The 20,641-nt window shown below is 45.1% G+C and overlaps 1 protein-coding gene across 6 annotated transcripts in view; it reads left to right on the top strand.

Moving 5' to 3' along the window:
- The window catches only part of Mtus2 (microtubule associated scaffold protein 2), a 394,770-nt gene that overhangs the window by 355,038 nt on the left and 19,091 nt on the right, over positions 1-20,641 (top strand). For all 6 annotated transcript variants that reach the window (XM_026388390.2, XM_026388389.2, XM_077795145.1 and 3 more), the window contains one exon: positions 20,011-20,225. In XM_026388390.2, the coding sequence (XP_026244175.2) occupies positions 20,011-20,225 (215 nt within the window). The remainder of the gene's footprint in view (positions 1-20,010; positions 20,226-20,641) is intronic.

Consider the following 20,641-nt stretch of genomic DNA (forward strand, 5'->3'; position numbering starts at 1 on the left):
CTTTCTTTCAAAATACAGTGTAATAAGGTGATAGGGGTCCAGGAGATAGGCTCATTGGTAGAGTGCTTACCTAACACAGCCCCAGGTATAGACTCTCAGCATCACAGGGGAGAAAAAATTCTTAGTGTTTCTCAACACAGCTGTTTTCTTTTTAAAAAGCTTCTGATAAAGAGTGTGGTCAGAGTTTAGCCAATCAGAATGATGGTTCCAGGAAAAACGTATAGAGTATAATGTAGAAGATCAAAACACCAATTTATTCATTTACAATGAGAAAGGTACATCCTTATAGGCAGATCTACCTATCGCCAAAATTGTCATGATAGGCTGCTCTGTGGACCAAGATCAACTGTGTGCTATAAATACTAACAGCATCTCACTGAGATAGCCTTGATCGTCCATCCCATAAGCCTTTCTTTCTAGACCCTCAGTTAACAGTCAGGAGTCCCTATGGGAGTAGATGGAAACCTGTTTGAAGCTTTTACCAACTGTCCATGCTCAACCTTCCTCCTCCAGACATGTAAGAGTTAACTGCTACTGGATTTAACGCCCCATGATACACAGCTATAAAACAGGCAGAATATAAGAGGCAACTGTTTCCAAGCATTGGACAGTAGATGCCCAAGACTGTTATCCTTGAGAAATAAGAAACATCATTGTAAGTCCCATGGTAGCCCCAGCTGTCTGCCTGGGCCACCTTCCCTACCTGGAACTGGCAGGTGCTCCAAGCAGTGGCCATCATCTTACTGAGCTGAAAAAGCAGATACCAGAGTTCAGGGCGATAGAGGTAACTAGAAGTGACTAGAATGCGCGTGAGACCAGCATTGTAGAGGCGTAACCTGAGCAGAGAAGGGTCCCAGGAATTTGCTTGGTTGGCAGGTTGGGGGTTGGGTTTTTCTAGAAGAATAGGCTGCACTTACGCAGAGAGGCCTGCAGAGGGCAGTTGCTGCCGCTGTGAGAGCTGATAGAGGCAGAGGGGTAAGCCATGCCTGAGATGGGAGATCCCAGCCCGCCAGGGTGGGCAGATCACATTGAGCATCTTGTGCAAAAATCCGTCCAAATCTGAGAAAGGCCGGTGTTTAGGAGCAAGGACCCCAACCCAGAGGAAGACTTTCTAGGACTAAAGACAGATGGAAAGATAACCACCCTAGCAAAGAACAAAGCCAAGTCTGAGAGGGTGAAGGAGTCTAGGAATTTAACTTCCTTATAGAACAAAACTGGGCACTTGGGAGACAAGGTAACACAATCCCCCTGCAGTGTATCACACATTGTGTTGCACTCACAATTAAAAAAAATGACTGAAAAGAAGGATCCACCCACAACTGAGGGGGGAAAGTAATCCATGGGAATGGGTATTAAAGAACCCAGATTTTGAAAATAGCAGATAAGAAATTTTATAAAGTGAGCTGGGAGTGTGGCTCAGTGGCCTAGAGCATTTGCCTAGCATGTGTGAGACCCACGGCACTGCAAAAATAAAATTAATGAGATAAAACGAAACAGAACACTGACTTCAGAATGAACCTCATGAAATGGAAAAATAAAAAGCAAATCCATTTGCTAAGATATAAAGCATTTTAAGAGAGCTCTTAAAATAGTTTCCAATGCCTGTTCTGAATAGATGTATTCTAGGTGTTTCATTCAGACATTATAATCCATGAACCCAGAGAATTTATGATCAGGTAGGAAGACACATGCCTGCAAATGATGGTAGCCCAGGATGCAGTACATGATCTTTCCTTCAAATCCTTGTGGGTCCTGGATGCTGCTCGGGGCCCTCGCTCCTTCACACTTTCCATGACCTCTCTGGTGGTGTCTGTGGTTTCAAGTACCATCTCTGAGCTGCTCCTCCCAGGTCTGCCTCTGTATCCTTCGCCTCTCTCCAGAGCCCACCTCTTGTGAACCACAAGCAGCTCAGTTCTTCCCATGACCACATATTCCCCACCTCAAAGCAAAACAAATCCCTTCTTCTCCTGTAAGCCCATCTTAGTGCAAGTGCAAGGTCAGCTTCTGTGATAATTAGACTCCAAATACACGGAGGAGAAAAGATACATGTTCATTTCTCATGGAAGAGTCCAAAGGTGAGACATGTCCTGGTGTGACCTCGTGTCCTGCTCCACAAAGGCCCCACCGTCCCCAGGATCCCCCTATCCTGTGATTGAGGCTGATACACACAAAAGGCATATTTCAGCCTGAGGGAAAGGGAAAGAGAGAAAGTAAAGGGTTAGAGATTCTCTGGAATAATCTGATCTAGAAGTTACACAGTTCACTGCTTCATATCCCTTTGGTCCAGAGTCAGATGGTCTCATAAATCAAACAGGGAGGTTGGAAAAAGAGCCCCTGGTAGGAGAGCCCTCAGCACTTTAACTTGTAGAGGACTATTTATAAAAGAAGGAAAGAGACGTAGGGGACAGCTCAAAGGGTCAGCCACAACTTGGTGGCTTTATTGACGCATCACAATTCAGAGTGACCTGTGATCTGGGAGTCTTCCTGCACCCTACCTCTTCCTTTCCCTAGACTTCCTATCCGGTAAGCCACCAGACATGGTGGCTATTATTGGAAATGCATCCTAACCCTGGTTTCTCCTCCTCATCTCTAGAGTGACTTGGTCCCTCATATTACAGAAACCTCCTGGCTGGTCTCTTTACCCCCTCCTTGCCCCTGTGTCCATCTTCCCACCTCTACAGCAGGGAATGCATTTGAAATGCAGCTGTGGTTTCACCCTGCACTCCCCCACACCTGGTCAGAACCCATCCAGAACCAGAAACATGCTTGTTCCAGCAGAAACAGGGATGTCTATGGCTGGAGGACCTGGGCTGAGGGGTAAATGACCTTTCACTGTGTTCCCTTTCATAGTGCCAAACTTTTTTTTTGTTTGTTTGCATGCAAAACTGAAAATCAAAACATGAGAGATGCTCAGCAGCTTTCCATCATTTATGGGATGAATACAATTCGAGTTTCCAGCAGGGCATGTGTGGACTGCCCTCTGCCTGGTCCCAGGTGTAACTCCTGCTGCTCCCCACCCACAGTCTCTATGGAAGTTCTTCGGACTTCAGTGGCCTCTTCCTGACCTGTCCTCTCCCACTCACCTCCCAACCTCTGCAGGCTTCCTGGAAAGCTCAAGTCTGTGTCACCTCCCTCTCCATGGAAGAATTCCTGCCCCCAGCACTTCTCGGCTTCCATGGCACACTGGTATAGCACGTGGCCCACTGCTGTCACCCTTCACCCATTCTCCTTCCGACCATGAGACCAGGGCCCCTTAAGGGCAGGGACCATGTTTAATGTGAAGGTTACCTTCCTGAATGCTTTTAATATGGAAGAATTTAACAGCACATGGGGACATTTGTCTGGGAAAACAGAGATGGAAAAAAATCTCTAAAAAGTGTCTTTTGCATTCACCAAAATGAAATGATACAGCAGGCTAAATGAAAATAACATCTATGGCATTTTATACATTTTCATGAATTCTTATTCCCATTCCCTAAGAGAGATGCCCCACGCTCTCTTGCCTGGGATTTTCACCAGATGTTTGCAGGCCATGTGGATCTCACTCATAAATGAAAGGGAGACGATATAAATTTCCCCAAACCCGTCAGAAGCTCATAGTTGGTAGAGATTCCTGCAACAAAAGATGGATTAACAAGAGAAAAACAAGCAAGTTTATTAACAAGTGCAGCGCACACATCACACAGGAGAGAAGTAACTCAGAGCAATGCCTTAGAGTCTGGCTTATATATGTCTTTAAAGAACAATAAATTTTAAAGAAGTAATCAGAGAAAGCAGTTTAAAGGCAGAGAAGTGTGGGAAAGAAAATATACTAGGAATGAACTGATGGGTAAAGTTTACTCACCGATCGCATCCTCTAACACCTCCTCTGAGTTCATAAAGGTTGTAAAGGAGGATTTACACTCCCTCTTTCAGAGGCCGGAGAGTGGAAAGACCTTTTGTCTTATAACTGTCTGACTTGCTTCAGGCAAAACAGAGAAAAAACGCCCCACTCCCCTACATTTTGATTCTCTTATCTCAACCATCCTTCATATTTGGGAGAGAAATATTTTGATTTCCTTCATAATCAAGGCTGCCTTTCATTGAATGTCTGTGAACTAGCAGGGAGCATCTTTACATCTTTGCAGTAACCATGAAAGTCAAGTCACCTCATCCCTATTTTAAAGACAAGAATGCTGAGGCTCAGAGGACCACGCTTTTCACTTGCCCAAGGCCAGAAGTTGCATAGCAGGAAGTTGATCCATGGATAATGTGTCTTCAACCTGGGTCCCCCATAAGCACTCTGCCTCTGGTGTCTGCTCAGTTTCTGATTTGTTTTAGTCTCAGCTTCACCACCCATGTGATAACAGTTCCCAGCATCACGACTGGATGTGCTGGTCCCTCCTTATGCCCCAGAGACACACAGCCCCCAAAGGCACAAGAACCTGCCACTCATTTTTGTTTTCTGTTCTCTCCTTCTAACAGTGGGGCATTTGATATTTGAGTCCAAGTTTATTTTTCTTCAGTTTATTCTTCCCATCAAAGATGCAGTGCAAAAGTCTCTGTTGCCACTCGGCCAAATACTTTCTCCTCCCTCTGTATCACCTCCCTCTCCATGGAAGAATTTCTCCTCCTTTCCTATCTCCAGACCTTCCTTCTTCCTAAATGATTCCTAGCAGCTACGAGAATCATGAAAAGTGTCATCTGTCACGTTGGGAAGTGTGTCCTCCATTCTCAGGTGACGTGGAATCGTAAAGTTCGTGGGCAGCCCAGTGACCAGAGGGGCCAGAGACGTGTGGAGCCCAGGAAAGGCTGTAAGAATGGTGGGCCCTCTGTACCTTTATGCAGCATTTATTTATCTAGAGAGAAGCCCAGCTCATTAGGGGATGAACCGATTTTTTTCTTATTAAAGAAATTCAAAGGCACATTCATAGATTTAGTAGTATAGTTCCATGGCCTGAAGACAAGATCAATAATCTGGAAAAAAAGTGGCAAAAATATTCTATATTTTTTTGTCTTTAATGATTTTCTAAACCAGGCAGCTTCTTAGGGAATGACAGGGTCGTTTTAAAGGGTTTTATTTTTAGAGAACAAATCACTTGATCCCAGGAAGCAGCCCCACGGTATATATAGAACTATAGACCAACACATCACACAGACTGACGACTAAATGGTACATCCAAGTACACCAACAGAGACCTGCTGCATTGACAAGCAATCTTCTGTTCCAGTCACTGTTCTTAGGAATGGGACTCGTGGCATTTTGCCAGGTTTGCAAGTTGTGTGTGGAGCCCTAAGTTCATCAACATCCCGACACAGAGATGGGATCTCTGGGCCTAGAAGTGATAGAAGCAAGACTGACCAAGTATTGGGAACCCACGCAGGCCAGGCTTACCTGGGGCTTCAGCTGATGGGAGACAGCACTGTTTAAGCAGAAACCAAAGCTTTACTGGTTTTCTGGGGTGAAGTAAACATCCTGGCCTTGAGGAATGGGCAGTCAGCGTATCCCAGCAACTGCTCTATTCCTTCTGTCTGCACTGACGTCTCGGCCTCTCGATAAGGTTGAGCTGTTGCAGCTGCTGAGAGAGTGCATGGTGGGAGGTGGGGGGTGCACGTGGTGCTTTTCATGAGTGACAGGTCAGGGGCCCAGGAGTGTGTTTGCCCTCTGTCCTTGGGTGGTGGCCCCCAATAGTCTCATTCTCTCATTTATTCTTTATGGCAAAGGCATCCTGGCTTTTATGATGTACCTGGTTGCTCTGGGTGATAAGATTGTTTGGGAGAGTGAGGGAGTTAAGGAAGAACACACATCATACTTTTAATGGGTACTAGGCCATGAGTTAAGGCCTCAGGTGTGCATCTGCTATGGTAGGTCCTGTCTCTAAGACAGAAACCACACCAGTTATTCACCAGTGAGAACTGAATACAGGTTGAATGTCCCTTATCAGCGATGCTTAGGATCAGAAGTGTTTGGATTTCAGAATTTTTTTTTTGCCCATATATAATGAGATATTTGGGGGATGAGACCAAAGTCTAAACATTAAATTCACTTATGAAATTCACTTATGTTTCTTGTACACCTTGTACACATAGCCTGAGCGTGATTTTATATAGTGCTTTCAGTGCACCTACATTTTGAATACAACCCATCCAATGAAGTCTACACAGATTTTTTTTTTAAACCTGGGGCATCATGTGGGCATTCCAAGAGTATCAGGTTTTAGAACATTTCAGATTTTGCATTTGGGGATTAGGGATGCTAACCTGTATGAAGAAATATTAATTAGGCAACTAGAAAGGAAAAAAAAAACCTACTACAGTGTCATTAAGGAATCGATTGCAGCAAACAGCTGGAACTATCAGGAAGAAGTTGTAATTATTATGACTTGGAAGCCTGGCTAAGGCATTTCATGGAGCTGAATCTTAGACCTCTAATGGGGCACTGCTCTGCCAGTACTCACATCTCTGAGCTTGGAGGGATCCCTGGGATTGAGAACTAGAGCCAAAGAGAGGGAACCTAGTGTCTGGTGAGGAAGCTGGGAGAAGAGATTGCCATGTGAAGAAAATTACAGGTGCAAGCGCCCTGAGGTAGGAAAGTGCCTGCAGCAGTGGTCTTCCCCCACCCAGAGGGGTTTTGAAAATGCAGATACCCAGGTCCCAGCCCAGAGTGTCTGATTCAGTAGAAAGAAGGTGGGTCCAAGAACTTATACTTCAACAACTTTTCAAGTGCTGCTGATGCCATCGGTCTAGGGAACCTCTTTTGAGAACCATAGGTGTAAACATTTTCAAGAAATTGCAAAGAGGCAAAAGTAGCCAGAGCAGAGTGAACACAGGGAGATTTCTAATAGACAAGGCCAGGAGACCACCAGGTCCAGGTGGAGCAGGCTTGGTGAACTGCTGTGAGGGCTTGGCCTTGATCCTGAGTAAGCACAGCAGCAGCATGCTGACCCGTAGCCTTCAAGGCCCCAAACTGGCTGCTGTATTGAGACTACAGGGTTCAGAAGCAAGGACTGGAGCCTCTGGGGCAGCTCAGTAATAATATGGGTGAGGGATGGCTACTGCCAGGAAAGTGGCATTGAGGGGAGGCAGGATGGTGGCAGTGAGGGGGAGGCAGGAAGGTGGCAGTGAGGGGGAGGCCAGGAGGGTGGCAGTGAGGGGGAGGCAGGATGGTGGCAGTGAGGGGGAGGCAGGATGGTGACAGTGAGGGGGAGGCCAGGAGGGTGGCAGTGAGGGGGAGGCCAGGAGGGTGGCAGTGAGGGGGAGGCCTGTCAAATTCCAGACACATTGAGAAGGCAGAGCTGACGTTGCTATTGCTTCATTGCAACAGTTGGAAAAGCAAACCAAGGATCAGGGATGGGAGGCAGAATGGTAGACTTGTGTTTGTTTTGTGAGGAGCCCAGAGACGAAGAAGAAGAGAAGTAGAGGGTAACTGGCTAGAGGGTAGGAAGGAAGAAGGCTGGGCTTTGGTGGGGCTTTGCTTTGCCCATTTTTAGAGGTTGTGTGCATGAAGCCAGTGAGGGAAAGCCCCAGTGACCCCGTAGCAGGGACGAGGCTCTGAAGACGCTGAGAGGCACATCCGCGGAGTGACGACCCCACCCCGACCCCCAGGACCCGGGCTTCGTTTACCTCTCCCGGCAAAGGGACTTTGCAGATGTGATCCAGTTAAGGATCTTGAGGTGGGGAGAGGAGTCTTAAGGTCTAGTGGATCCTAAGAGAAGGCTCAGATAGAGGAGAAGATGTGCCGTGGAAGCAGGGCTCAGAGAGCAATCCGAGGATGCTGTGCTCTTGGCCTTGCAATTGGAGGATGAACCATGAGCTCAGACTAAGGGCAGTCGGTCGAAGCTGGAGAGGACCAGGGGATGGATTCTGCCAGGGTCCAGCACGCCCTGAGCTCAGCCTCATGAGACTCATTTTGGACTTCTAATGTTTAGAACTGTGAGATAGTGCATTCGAGTTGTTTGAAGCTGCTGAGTTAGTGGTAATTTGCTCCAGCAGCCACAGGAAGCACACACAGAGGTATGGAGTCCCATCAAGGAAGGTCACCTGAACAAGACATATCTTCCTGATGGGAGTGTTTTGAGTTTTGAGTTTCAGAATGAGCAATGGGAGACCTTCATACCTATGGACTTCAGTTTTCTTGGTGAAGGAGGTGCCCTGGGAACCTCCTATTAAGCTTCACCTCTTATAGATTCTACCACCTCAACCCCACCACAGTGAGGACCAAGTCTCCCCTCCAGGGGGAAATGCCCTCATGGACACCACTGGATCTGTGATTTAAAAAATAAAATACCTTTCCTGATGCAAGTGGTAAAGGTTGGTGGTCTGCTGCACACCAGAGGAGGCAGGGCTCTCTGGGTCTGAGTGCTGAGTCCTGAGTCCTGGGGCCTTGATACTCAGAAGGCGGTGCCTTCACCAGCAGCAACAGTGTCGTCTGGGGGCTTGTCTGAAGTGCAGAATCCCAGGCTCCACCCAGGCTTGACCCCAGCTAATTCACAGCCTGAATTAATGTCTGCATTTTTAACAAGATCTTCTAATCATTGTATTAAAGTTTAAGAAGCCTGTATTGGCTTCTTAACTGCAGTGGTTCTCAGAATGTGGATTTTGAACCAGAAGCAGTCGCAGCCCTTGGAAACTCATTAAAAACACAGATTTTGCAGGCCTCACCTCAAACCTACTGAATCAGAAACCCTGGGTATGGGGCCCAACAGTCTGTTTTAACAAGCCCTGTTTGCCTGTGATTGTTGATGAATGCTCACGTTTGAGAACCACTGGCTGAGGACAGAATGATGTGGCAGTGACAAGCATGAACTGGAGATTCTCAGAGATTTGAGTTGACTTGGTTCTGCTATTTAGGTGGCTCTTCTGGAAAATGGGAACATGAAGTCAGAATCATGCCTATTTCACAGAGCTCTTGTGAAGTTCAATAATCTTCTCTACATAGAATACTCAGTACAGCACCCAGTGTGCAGTGAGCACTCAGTACCTGTTAGTCTTCAAACTCTGAACAGCAAGTGCCTTGGCTAACATTTATGGAATGACTCATTGACCAGCACTGTGCTAAGCACTTCCTAGGAATTACTCCATTCGGAGCACACTGCAGCCTAGGAGGTTAGTTCTAGTATAAGTTTCATTTTACAGATGAGGAAATCGAGGCTTAGGGGAGTTAATCCCCTAAGGAAAATATCAGTCAATGAGCAGTGACCAGGGCCCAAGCCCAGGTGTGTTGGGCACTAAAGCCAGTGCTCTTACATAGTGCACGGCAATGCACTTGGAGAAATGCTGACCTGGAGGGATCCCAGCTAATACACTTTACCCCCGTCATCGTGTAGACTTCTCTTGAACTTGTCATCTTTGCATACTATTATCCTGTCCCTGTTTGGGATTGCGTATCCAGTCTCATGTCCTGTCCTGAAAAGGGGTCAGTGTGATTCATAATCTGGTCTCAGTTTTGTTTCGTTTTCCTCTGACTCGCCATCCTTCCTAGCCCCACCTTCTAAAGCTCTTAGTCATACCCTGTGCTTGGCCATCAGTGACCTCAGTGAGTGGTGGCTTTCAGCCAGCTAGACACGGGTGCTGGCTGCTTCAGGAACATGAATCCACTTAACCCTGGCCTCCACTCTAAGAGGTAGCGTTACCTTCATGTTCCTGTTAAAGGGCACTTCTCTAAGCGTCCAGTCTGCCTTGGTCACTGCCCAGGTTAGAGCAGCGTACAGGGTGGCAGGAAGCCAGGGCTCCCAGAAAAGCCACCACTAAAGATGCAATGTCCCCATGAACGCAGCGAGGAGGCCGTTCTATTCTAGATGCATCTTAGGGAGGAAAAATTTACCAATTGAGTGAAATCTACAGTAGGGACATAAAGCCACCAGCCAAGGCAACCCACCATCTGAAGGCAGGTGTGCTCAGGTGTCCTGAAGGGGGTATTGCTGTTCCAGACTGCTGTTTCAGACAGGCCTGCTGCTAGGAGGAGTGGCCTCCTGCCTATCTCCTCAGCAGACTGAGAGCTTGTGTCTCTGGCTTTATTTCAAATCAGTGCCTATTTACGGAGATGTCCCACTTGGCTGGCACTGTGCTAAGTGATGGAAACTCGTAGATGAAAGCAGCTGTGTTCGCTTTCCGTTGCTGTGACAGAATAGCTGAGACGAACAACTTAAAGTTAAGAAATGTTTATTTTCGTTCATGGTTTCAGAGTTTTCAGTCCAAGGTCTGATGGCTCCATTGTTTCTAGGCTTGAGGTGAGGCAGGATGTCATGGTGACATGGTGACATGGTGAAAGGCCAGGGTGCAGCAAAGCTGTCATAGCAGCTGGGAAGTAGAGAACAAGCAAGGAAGAGGGCAAGGACAGAATAGATGCTTCCAGGGCATGCCCCAGTGACCTGCTTCCTCCACCTGGGCCCTCCTCTTAATTGTCCATTAAGCTATGAACTCATCAACGGATTAACCCATTGATGAAGTTAGTGTCCTCATATGTTAATCACTTCCCAAAAGCCCCATGTCGTAATATTGCTGCATTAGGGACTGAGTGCACAGTGAATCACATTGAGCCCTTTTCAGCCTTTGGGGGACATTCTAGACCCCAACCATCATAGCAGCCCAGCCGTAGTCTGACGGCAGTGTTGAATGGACACCTGAGTCGGACTTCATTAGTATTAGTCTGTTAATATTCTAAACTACTAATGTATAAGCGTACGGACATTCTTGGGCTCTTGCTGATGGTCTAAACACCTTGCTTCCTCTCCATCTATGACTAAAAATCAGTGGGTAGAAACAATTTGAGGTGGCCTGCTTTGCTCCTTGGGATCCATCTGATGTGTTTGGAAGTAGCAGGAGAGGGTGGGATGAGTTGATGGAGAAACCACCCCTTTTATACTTAAAATTAGGCTTTGTGGATTTAAAACATGAATGCTTCATTCCATGCAAAACAAAAGGTGGTAAACCCGTGAGCAACAAATGAAAACCACCACAGCGCCAGGCAGATCTCATAGAGACGTCTCCCAAGTCGCATGGAGAACCTAGACTGCCCAGGGCCCAGTGTATCGCGTTGGTCAACCTGAAGGAGGAATGACAACCTGTGAGCCTGTCACCATCAGATGGATCCTCTAGCACCACTTGATCTCTCTACCCACCTGGAAGTAAATAACGGGATTGGGCTGCCCACACTATGGGGTGGAGAATGGAGGTCAGCCACCTACTGTGGAAGTCTGCGTCCTGGGAATGACTGGATGGTCATTCAGATGACTGGATGGCAGAAGCTCGTGTTTTAGAAGTCAGGAGGGTAAATTCCACACAGTGAAGAGGAATCAGAACTGAAACTCCTGCCTCTCTGGGACACAGTTTTCAGTGATTTATGAAAGGTTTTTTTCTAAAAGGGATTTTGAACTTGGAAATGTTGTTACCTGGATAATTGATGGAAAGGATATTGATTTGAGATAAAATTAAAAGGGTCATCTTTTGATGCCACTTTAAACAGGAAAAAAAAAAGAAATTAGAAGTAGCAAACAGTCGGTTAACCACATGGAGCCATTATCTGCTCTTTCCAAAGCCTGGGCTTCAGACTGGCCCCTGGGTAGTGTGCTATCCGAGCTGGTGCCTGAAGATGCTTTTAGAGCTCAGCAAGCCCAGATGAACCTGGAGGAGAGGAAGGAGTGGCTCCAGGCAAGACCATTCCCCACAAAGCCATTTCCTGTTTATGGCCAGTGGTGTTATTAGTTTTCATTTGGACAGCAATTTTTTCCTCTTCAAAAACTTAGAAGCACCTTCTTAAGTCCATTTCCTCTTTCCTCTGTTGCCCATAAATCATTCTTGTAATTTTCTCCTCTCAGACCAAGAAAGTAACTTATAAGCATGGTAGTTTTATTCCCCCCCAGGATCACTCATTATCCATTCGTTGAAATGCTCGGCTTTTATCTAAAAGAATGCATCAATTGGCACACCAGGTAATGATTACAGTGGACCTTCAGGATTTTTGTATCAGCTCTTCCTTATATTTCTTTGTTTCCACCTTTTCCATAATATAAGGCAGAATAACAGTATTATTGTGGTTCAAAAGAGCAGTACTCTCAAAACTTCCCTTTTCCCTTCTATAAAATCAGATCCAAATGCCGCTTCATCCTGCTTCACAATTTGCTGTGGAGGTTAAACAAATTAATATTGTGCCTTAAAGGACTTAATTTTTTTTTGCATTGCTGGGAAAATAGAAACCAGGGCCACAGATGCTAGGGAAGCCCTGTGCTCACTGAGCCACCTCCTCAGCCCCTTAAAGAATGTTTTACACTATAAAACACATACAGCGGCCAAGCATTGATATTACTACTGATTTCTCATGTTCCCAGTGGGTGAATGATTCTGCAAACAGCACATTTTCCCTGTGACTTCAGCTTTTCTCTTTAGAGGTCTATTTTGGGGGGAAATCCTATTTTAAAATGGCAACCCCTCCCCATCTTCTTGAGCAGAAAACAGTGGGCATAATGTAATCCTTCTGGGTGACCCTGGGTCATATGGTAAAACCCACAGAATGCCAGGACTGAGGAGGGCCTACACGGGAGAGGTGCCCAGGCTCTCCCTTTAACAGGTGCCATGTTGAGACTCAGAGGGGCTGAGAACTTGCTGGAGCCCCCAGGCTCATGTCTGTTCCTCCTAGACTGGAGGCCCAGCTAGCAACCTCGGTTTCTGCCTTCTCTCTTCTCCTGTCATCTTCTTCCCTTCCTGGGCTTACACTTTTCCATTACCCTTTCTAATTTCCTGTTATCTAGAAACTCTGCCCTTTAGGGTCCTGTGTGTGGTATGTATTTATGTATGTATGTATGTATGTATGTTTGTATGTATGTATTTAGGCTGGGAATCGAACCCAAGGCCTAGCACATGCTAGGCAAGTGCTAGATCACTGAGCCACATCCCCAGCCAGTGTTATTTAATACCATTCTAAGTGAGAAAAGTAAGGGTTGGGGACTTTAGTGCTGTTCTTCAGACATCTGTCTGGGGATCTTGAGACCTCTGTAAATCCCTAGTTTGGAAGCTGTAATTCCCACAGCGAATAAACTGCAAGTCCACTTTAAAATGTCATCTTGATAAGAAATTTTTATCTTTTTTTTTTAACAAAGCATTCAAAAACCCCTAACAGTTAGAAAATACTATTATTTGCTGGGCTTGGTGGCACACAACTGTAATTCCAGTGATTCAGGAGGCTGAGGTAGGAGGATCAAAGTCAGCCTCAGCAAAAGTGAGGCACTAAGCAACTCAGACCCTGTCTCTAAATAAAATACGAAATAGGGCTTGAGATGTCGCTCAGTGGTTGAGGGCCCCTGAATTCAATCCCCAGTACCAAAAAAAAAAAAAAAATTACTCTTCACTTTGTAATAACTACATCTTACATGTCCTTCCACAAAACCCTTTACAGATCCACAGGGAGGAAAACATATCTGTTGGCTTGGCCCAGCTTCACGAGGGCATTCTTACTATTTAACATCTACCCCGAGGCCTCAAGCTTTCAAGATCTCAATATTGTTTTAAAAAAGGGCACAGTGTATGAACATGTGCTGTAGAATTTCGTCATTCATCATTAAAGTGGCACAGGGCTTGTCAAAACTCAGCATGCCTGAATTTTTTATTTTTCATACTAATTGACAACATCCAAAAAGGGCCTTCCTAGGTATGGTGGGTCAGAGGAGAATTCACTTGGGAATGATGGGTCTCTGCATGTACATCAATTAGTTTAGGAAGTCAGTGAAGATTTAGACTCTGTGTTTGCCCCAGTTGGACTTCCTCAGCCTTCCCATCTCCTTGAAGGGCACCACTGTTTCCAGGTGCTCAGACCAACAGCCTGTGTATTCTGGATTCCTGTCTGGCCCTCACCTCCTCCTCCAATTCATGCACAAGATGAGTTGCCTTGGCATCTCAAATGCACCCCCTGTCAGTCCACTGGCTCTAGCCCTGGTCCAAATCACCACGGAGTCTCAGTGCCTGGGCCTTGGAAACATTCTGGCCAAGTACGGTATATTTTCCATGCAGCTACCAGAAGGACTTAAAAGTTTAATTAGTTCTTGTTAACACTGGTTTGAGACTTTCCAGGGATTTTCTGCTGTCGCCAAAGTATAATTGCTCTTTCCAGGAAAGACCAGCCCTGCATGCCCTGTCCCTGACTCCCTCTCTTCCATGGATGCTCGAGCCCCACTGGTTGTCCGTCTGTCCCTCAGCCTGACAGAATTGCTTCCATTTCAGGGCCTTCCACTCTCAGTGCTGTCTACCTGGAGCTCCATTTCCCCCTCTCTGTATTGGTGTTGGAGTCTGTTGAAATGATGCTTCATTGGAGCAGCTGTCCTTAGAAAGCAGGCTTCCCATTTCCCCTGTCCTTCCCTAGCAGGTCCCTATCTGACTTTCTTCACTGGCAGGATCTCCAGTTCTTTTGCTGTTTAAAATCTTGCTATCGAAATCTTATACTCATCACGTTCCCTCCACGACAGGAGTCTGTTTTCCACTGTGCCTACAACCATGCTTGACACTTAATGACTACTTAGTATTTATTTATTTGTTTGTTTATTTATTTATTTTGGAGCTGTGGCTTAAACCCAGGGCTTCATGCATGCTGGGTATATGCTCTACCACTGAGCTTCATCCTCAGCCCCAAATCTGCTTTTGACTGCTGGCCTGCTATCCGAACACAAAGTACAAAAAAAAATGGTTGTGGTGCTGGCTTTCCCTACTGGTGAGGAAGACAGGCAGATGGAGAGATGCATTACGGCTCAAAATGGAGAGCGTTTTAAAGAACCTATGCCAAGGCATTGTCTTACCTCTGACACACAACAATGCTTGAGCCACATGGAGGCTCCCTTGGTCAGGCTCCAGTCTCTGTTCTTTAGGGTCCTTCCCTCCCACACCTTGATCTAGGATCAGTTAGTTACCCTTTCTGAGTCCTCACCTGCTCGTTGCAAGCAGGGTTGCTGTGGACAGTGATACCTGTCCAGGTGAGGCAAGGGCTTGCACCCAGGAAGCACTCTCTGCAGATGCTATTATTGTCGCCTGCTGGCTCTCATTCAGTCACCTGGCCCTGGAGATGCTGCGTGGATCTGCAAGGAGGACAAGACACTGAGTGACTCTCTCTGGCTCTTCTCTCAGCCCAAGAACACTCACGTCCTTCATTTTCAGCCACTCCTTCCCTCTCTTAACATTCTCGTCAGGGCAGTGGGTCCAGGATCCCAGGCCGCCATGTTTCAACCTCGCCCACTGTGATCTAACAAGTTTGGACAAAGGACATTGGCCACCAGATGGCATTTTCAGGTGCTGTACCTCTCCTGAGGGTCACAGAATGCTCACACTTTTTAAGACTCTCAAATCCCATGGGATTTAAAGTGGAATTTACCCTGATGAAAAAGGCAAATTGGGGCTGGGGCTGGGGCTCAGTGGTAGAGCGCCTGCCTTGCACATGTGAGGCACTGGGTTCGATCCTCAGCACCACATAAATAAATTAAATAAAGGTACTGTGTCCATACATCTAAAAATAAAATATAAATTTAAAAAAATAAAATTCCATTCTCTATGTATTTAAATTATGTGTCATTTTGTCTGTTTATTTATTTGGTGGTTTATTTTTGCAGTGCCAGAGATGGAACCCAAGCTCTCATGCATGCTAGGCAAGCGTTCTACCCCTAAACTAAACCCCCAGCCTTTATGCATCAGTTTTTAAGTTAATTTTTTTCCTTAACTGTCATTTTGTTATTTCAGTGACTCCCCATCTTATAAAGAAACAATCTTTCTAATTGTGGTATATTGCTTTCCATCAATATGTAATGATAATAGTAACATACATCATATACCATGTGTATAGTGTACTATGTGTGTATAATATGTACATACTATATATACTATATCTACTATGTGTATGAACATAATATATACTGTAAATATAGAGTAACAACATGTATATACTATATGTATATGCATAGTATCATTTCATCATATTTTGATAACTTATTTTATAACCATTATATATAAAGCATTTATTAGGACACAAAAGGAAGTATGTTCTTTATGCCTTTAACCTGAGCTATACAGCTAGATAGTTGTATAGTTTAAGTCTAATGCTGTATTCACCTATCACTACCACCTCTTTGGAAAACCAATGAAAAGTTACAATTATTCAAGAGACACTTGGGAGAGTCATTTAAAGCAAATTGCTCTTACAGAATATTCAACTACTCACTTGACTAATGATCTATGGTTGAAGTTAAGCTTGTATTATAAATGGTTCCAAGAGCAGGTACACCCTGCTGTTAACTCAAGGATCACACTCCCATTAATGCTTTACTTTCATAAGTCATTTTATATTATATATGATTTTGTGTGTGTGTGCATGTATAATACAAGATTGTTCTCTTCATATTACATATGTCTAAGGATGTTCCAAATACAGCTGTTCTTTTTTGGATACTGGAGATTGAACACAAGGGTTCCTAACCACTGAGCCACATCTGCAGCCCTTTTTTTATTTTTTATTTTGAGAAAAGTTCTAAGTTGCTTAGGACCTCGCTAAGTTGCTGAGGCTAGCCTCGAACTTGTGATCCTCATGCCTCAGCCTTCTGAATTGCTGGGATGACAGGTGTGCACCACTGGACCCAGCTTCAAATACAGTTTTATAGCTTTTGCAGTATTTTTACATCACACACACACACACACACACACACACACACTCACACAGTGTGTATGAGCATTGCTCATTATCAGTGAGGATCAATTACTTAAAATGGTATAACAAGCCAAACATGGTGGCACATGCCTGTAATCTCAGTGATTTGAGAGGCTGATGTAGAAAGATTGCAAGTTCAAAGCCAGCCTCAGCAACTTAGTGAGGTCCTAGCATCTTAGCAAGACCCCATCTTAAAACACAAAAATTTTAAAAGGACTAGGGATGTTGCTTAGCACCCCTGGAGTACAATTCCCAGGGGGAAAAAAGCCTGTAGAACATATCCTAATTTTGCTTTTGTATTTCAAAAGTCATTATTATAAGTTTAAAATGTTATATTCTCTTAGCCAATCATAATCCTATTATTTGGAAAATTTTACATTCTCAGATAGATACCTAGTATCTAGGGATTTATTATGGTAGCATTAGCCTCTTAACTATAACATACCAGTGTTTCCCAGGAATAGAAATAGAGAAATGATAAAAGTAAGATTCCAGATTTCAAATGTTGTTTAATGCTATCAAATTAGCCAACATTAATCTCTGCTGCAAAATGCCCAAGTGGATACATTTTTGAAGGTTTACCAGAAGCAAGAAGATATTTATTTCTTTGAGGACTCCATATTGGTGCCCTTTCCCTTGGTGCCCAGATGTTCTTATTATCCAATATCTTCTGGAGACCTGGGGCTCCAACACAGGGTCGTTGGAAGATTGAAAGTTTCCCCTCTCTCAAAATGTATATACCAAGTGGGAAATTGAGGACTGGAACTGTATGTGCAGTTAAGAGATTACTTTGCCACTTTATAGACTGCAAAACTGAGGAATGCACTGTTCATGATTTATTTAAGACAACAGTGCAGTTCGGGGACAGCACTAGACGGAAACTGATATCTGTGAGCTCCCAACAGAGTGCCAAGTCCATGAATCATCCTGCCCCTAAATGAGTAAAACCAGAAACAAAGTCAAAAAGTCTAACCACTGGATACCATCACCTTCCAAAACCCAACCTTACCTTAACTGTGTTAGGAAGATTTAAGATATTTCTACTCATAAAGATGCAAACAAATAATTAGGATATTATTAATTATATATTGTTATGACCATAATTGCTGAGGCTGGCCTTGAAACTTATGATCCTCTTGCCTCCACCTCCTGAGTAGCTGGGATTACAGGCATGTGCTACCATGCCTGGCTTTTTTTGGTCAAAATTGTATTGAGATATAAGGCTTATATGCACAATTCAGTGATTTTCAGTATATTCACAAGTGGTAGAACTACCACTAAAATTTATTTTAGAATATTTTCATCACCTCAGAAAGAAACTAGTGTTCTTCAGCTGTCATCCCCAATTCCCTCTTAAATTGTGAAAGATAGCTTTGCTCTCTGAAGCAGCTATTTCACCTATATTCCCATTAACAATCCACCCAGTGCCAGAGTCTTTCCTATACATCAGAATAATCTTGATCGCTCTTATATATGACAAAGTCACTTTTATAATAATATCCTTGTGAAATATTTCCAAATTATCTGTTTGTGGCTTTTATTTTTATTTTTATTTGTTTACTTTTTTCTGATTCTGGGGGTGGAACTCAGGGCCTCACACATACTAGGCAAGTGCTCTACCAATGAGCTACACCCCCAGCCCTGGGATTTTAATTTCAATTTTAAAAATATTGTTTTCGAAAACCTCAAAAGTAATTGTAATAATCGTTTATAATGTAAACCAACAAAACACTTTTTTGAGACAGAATATTTTTTTTCACCAACATTATTTAAAACCATTGGCATTTATGATTTGGGATTTTGCTTTTAAGTTCTCTGTAGACAGCATACCCCCCACTACCTACATGTGGAGTGTATACCTCCCATCTGCCCTCAGTAGACCCTGATTACATTGGCAGATCACAATCCCCATTAAGTGGTGAGACAAGAAACCCTGGGCCAACTGAAGCCTTTGACCATGAAGACTATTGGAGACAGTGTTTGGCTGGTGGTCTGAACAACTTTTTACACACTGTTCATACAAAAGTGAGGTACCTGTACAATATCTAGCCAGTCAACCACTCATTCTTCCAGGGCGAAAACATAATTCAGTGTCCCTTATGCTAACTAAACTCTTTTAGAGATGAATGTGGCAAAGAAGCCTTTGAATGAACTGCCTCTATGGGGTAGGATTTTGGATTAGGTGTTTTAAATGCTATCTAATGACCCAGGATATGTATTCCTGATCACAGGCAGCCACCCTCGGTGCAAGTTAAAGTTAACCAACAAATATACTTGCTCACTTTATGTTAAAGTAAGTGACAATGTCTCCCCAGTTCATATCCTAGAGAATACAGCATGGGTGTTCGATCTTCATGCTGTGTATGTACACCTTAATGTGTATGTGAGTGTGTGTAAGTGTGTGTGTGTGTGTGTGTGTGTGTGTGTGTGTAAAATCAACTCCATTTGACCTAGACCCTGGATTCCCCGGATCCTTTTCTCCTTGGAAGCAGGCTTACAGCTCAGCAAGAGATTTGAGAAAGTGAACATCTGCTCTTGCCCACAGCCCAGGGGAGGCACAAGCACCAAGGCAGAGCAGACCTTGGGCAGGATCTAAGCCTGGGAGCAAAGGTGGCCATTCATGCCTTGTGCCCTGCTGGCTGCTTGCCCACTCCATGCAAGCCATGATCTATGACTAGAGCAGAATGTTTATGCAAAAGGGTAACCAGTGACTAATTGTCTTCCCATTTTCCTGAACAAATTGGTGGAGAAGAACAGATTCCTCTGAAAGTGATGTTAGTAAAGCTTCAGGTTACCTGAAAGGAAACCCCCACACCTTCTCTGAGTATGTCCCATTTGGCATTTCCACCATGAAAAAGAGCCTTGAGCACAGGTCCCATCCTGTCTCTAGTGCCCATGCGTATGCACACAGTTCTCAAAGCCTGATGGACATAACAGTCACTCATGTCCCTTGTTAGAGGTTTAGGTCCTGGGATCCTGGCCCAGGGCCTCTGCTTCCCCCAGGATGCACCTGAAATCTGAATTTTTAACAACTGCCCACCATTTTTGATGCCCATGGTCCACACACCACCTGAGGAGCTGCAGGTCTATAGGCTTTGCAATCAGAGAGCTCTACTTGGCCTTCCCAGCTCTTTCACCTGCTGGGCAAGTCCCCAGAGCTCCCGGGGCCCTGGTTTTAAATCAACCTCCAGGGTCTTTTGTGAGGCTCATGCCTGGTTCTCAGGCAAACAGTCGGGGAACCCTGCCCTGTTTCTCGTATTCACCTTGGTGGTCTCACAGTGGAGGTGAACGCGCCACTCGGGTTGCGTCCTTTGGGTCCCTCCTCCCCAGTGAGTTAAGAAGATCTTGTTCCCTGCCAGCCTTCAACACAGCCAAATGTGAGAAGCTGCAGAAGGAGAAGGAGGACCTGGAGCGGCGGTTCGAGGAGGAGCTGAGGAGGCTGGGCTGGCAGCAGCAGGCCGAGCTCCAGGAGCTGCAGGAGCGGCTGCAGGGGCAATTCGAGATGGAGATGGCGCACCTGCAGGAGGAGCACCACAGCCAGCTGCTGCGCATCCGGTGCCAGCACCAGGAGCAGGTCAGTCAGCCCCATGGGAGCGGGCTCTGCTGTTGGGCAACTCAGGTGACAGGCGGAGGGGGGCCAGTGTCACATGAGCAGGAAGTCCTGTTCGGTAGGTGAGCCTGTAGCCAAGTTCTCTCTCCAACTACAATTCTTTCTTCTGACCCTCCCCACCTCTCCCCCAGCTTTAGGTGGCCTCCCTTGCTCTTCCTTGGGGCTTTAACACTCTGCCTGGAATGCTGTCCCTCTAGACATTGCATGGCTCCCTCTTTCCCCTCCTTCCAAGTTTTTCTCCAAAATCATCTTCTCAGTGAGGTCTTTCCCTATCTGAAATTACACTTCCTCCCCACTTGACACGCAGATATTTCCTGTCCCACCGCCTCTGCTTTAGTCTGACATATTATAAATGTTTCTTTTGTCCCTTATTTATTATC

This window comes from Urocitellus parryii, chromosome 2 (assembly GCF_045843805.1).
Source record: "Urocitellus parryii isolate mUroPar1 chromosome 2, mUroPar1.hap1, whole genome shotgun sequence".
NCBI classification, from domain to species: domain Eukaryota; kingdom Metazoa; phylum Chordata; class Mammalia; order Rodentia; family Sciuridae; genus Urocitellus; species Urocitellus parryii.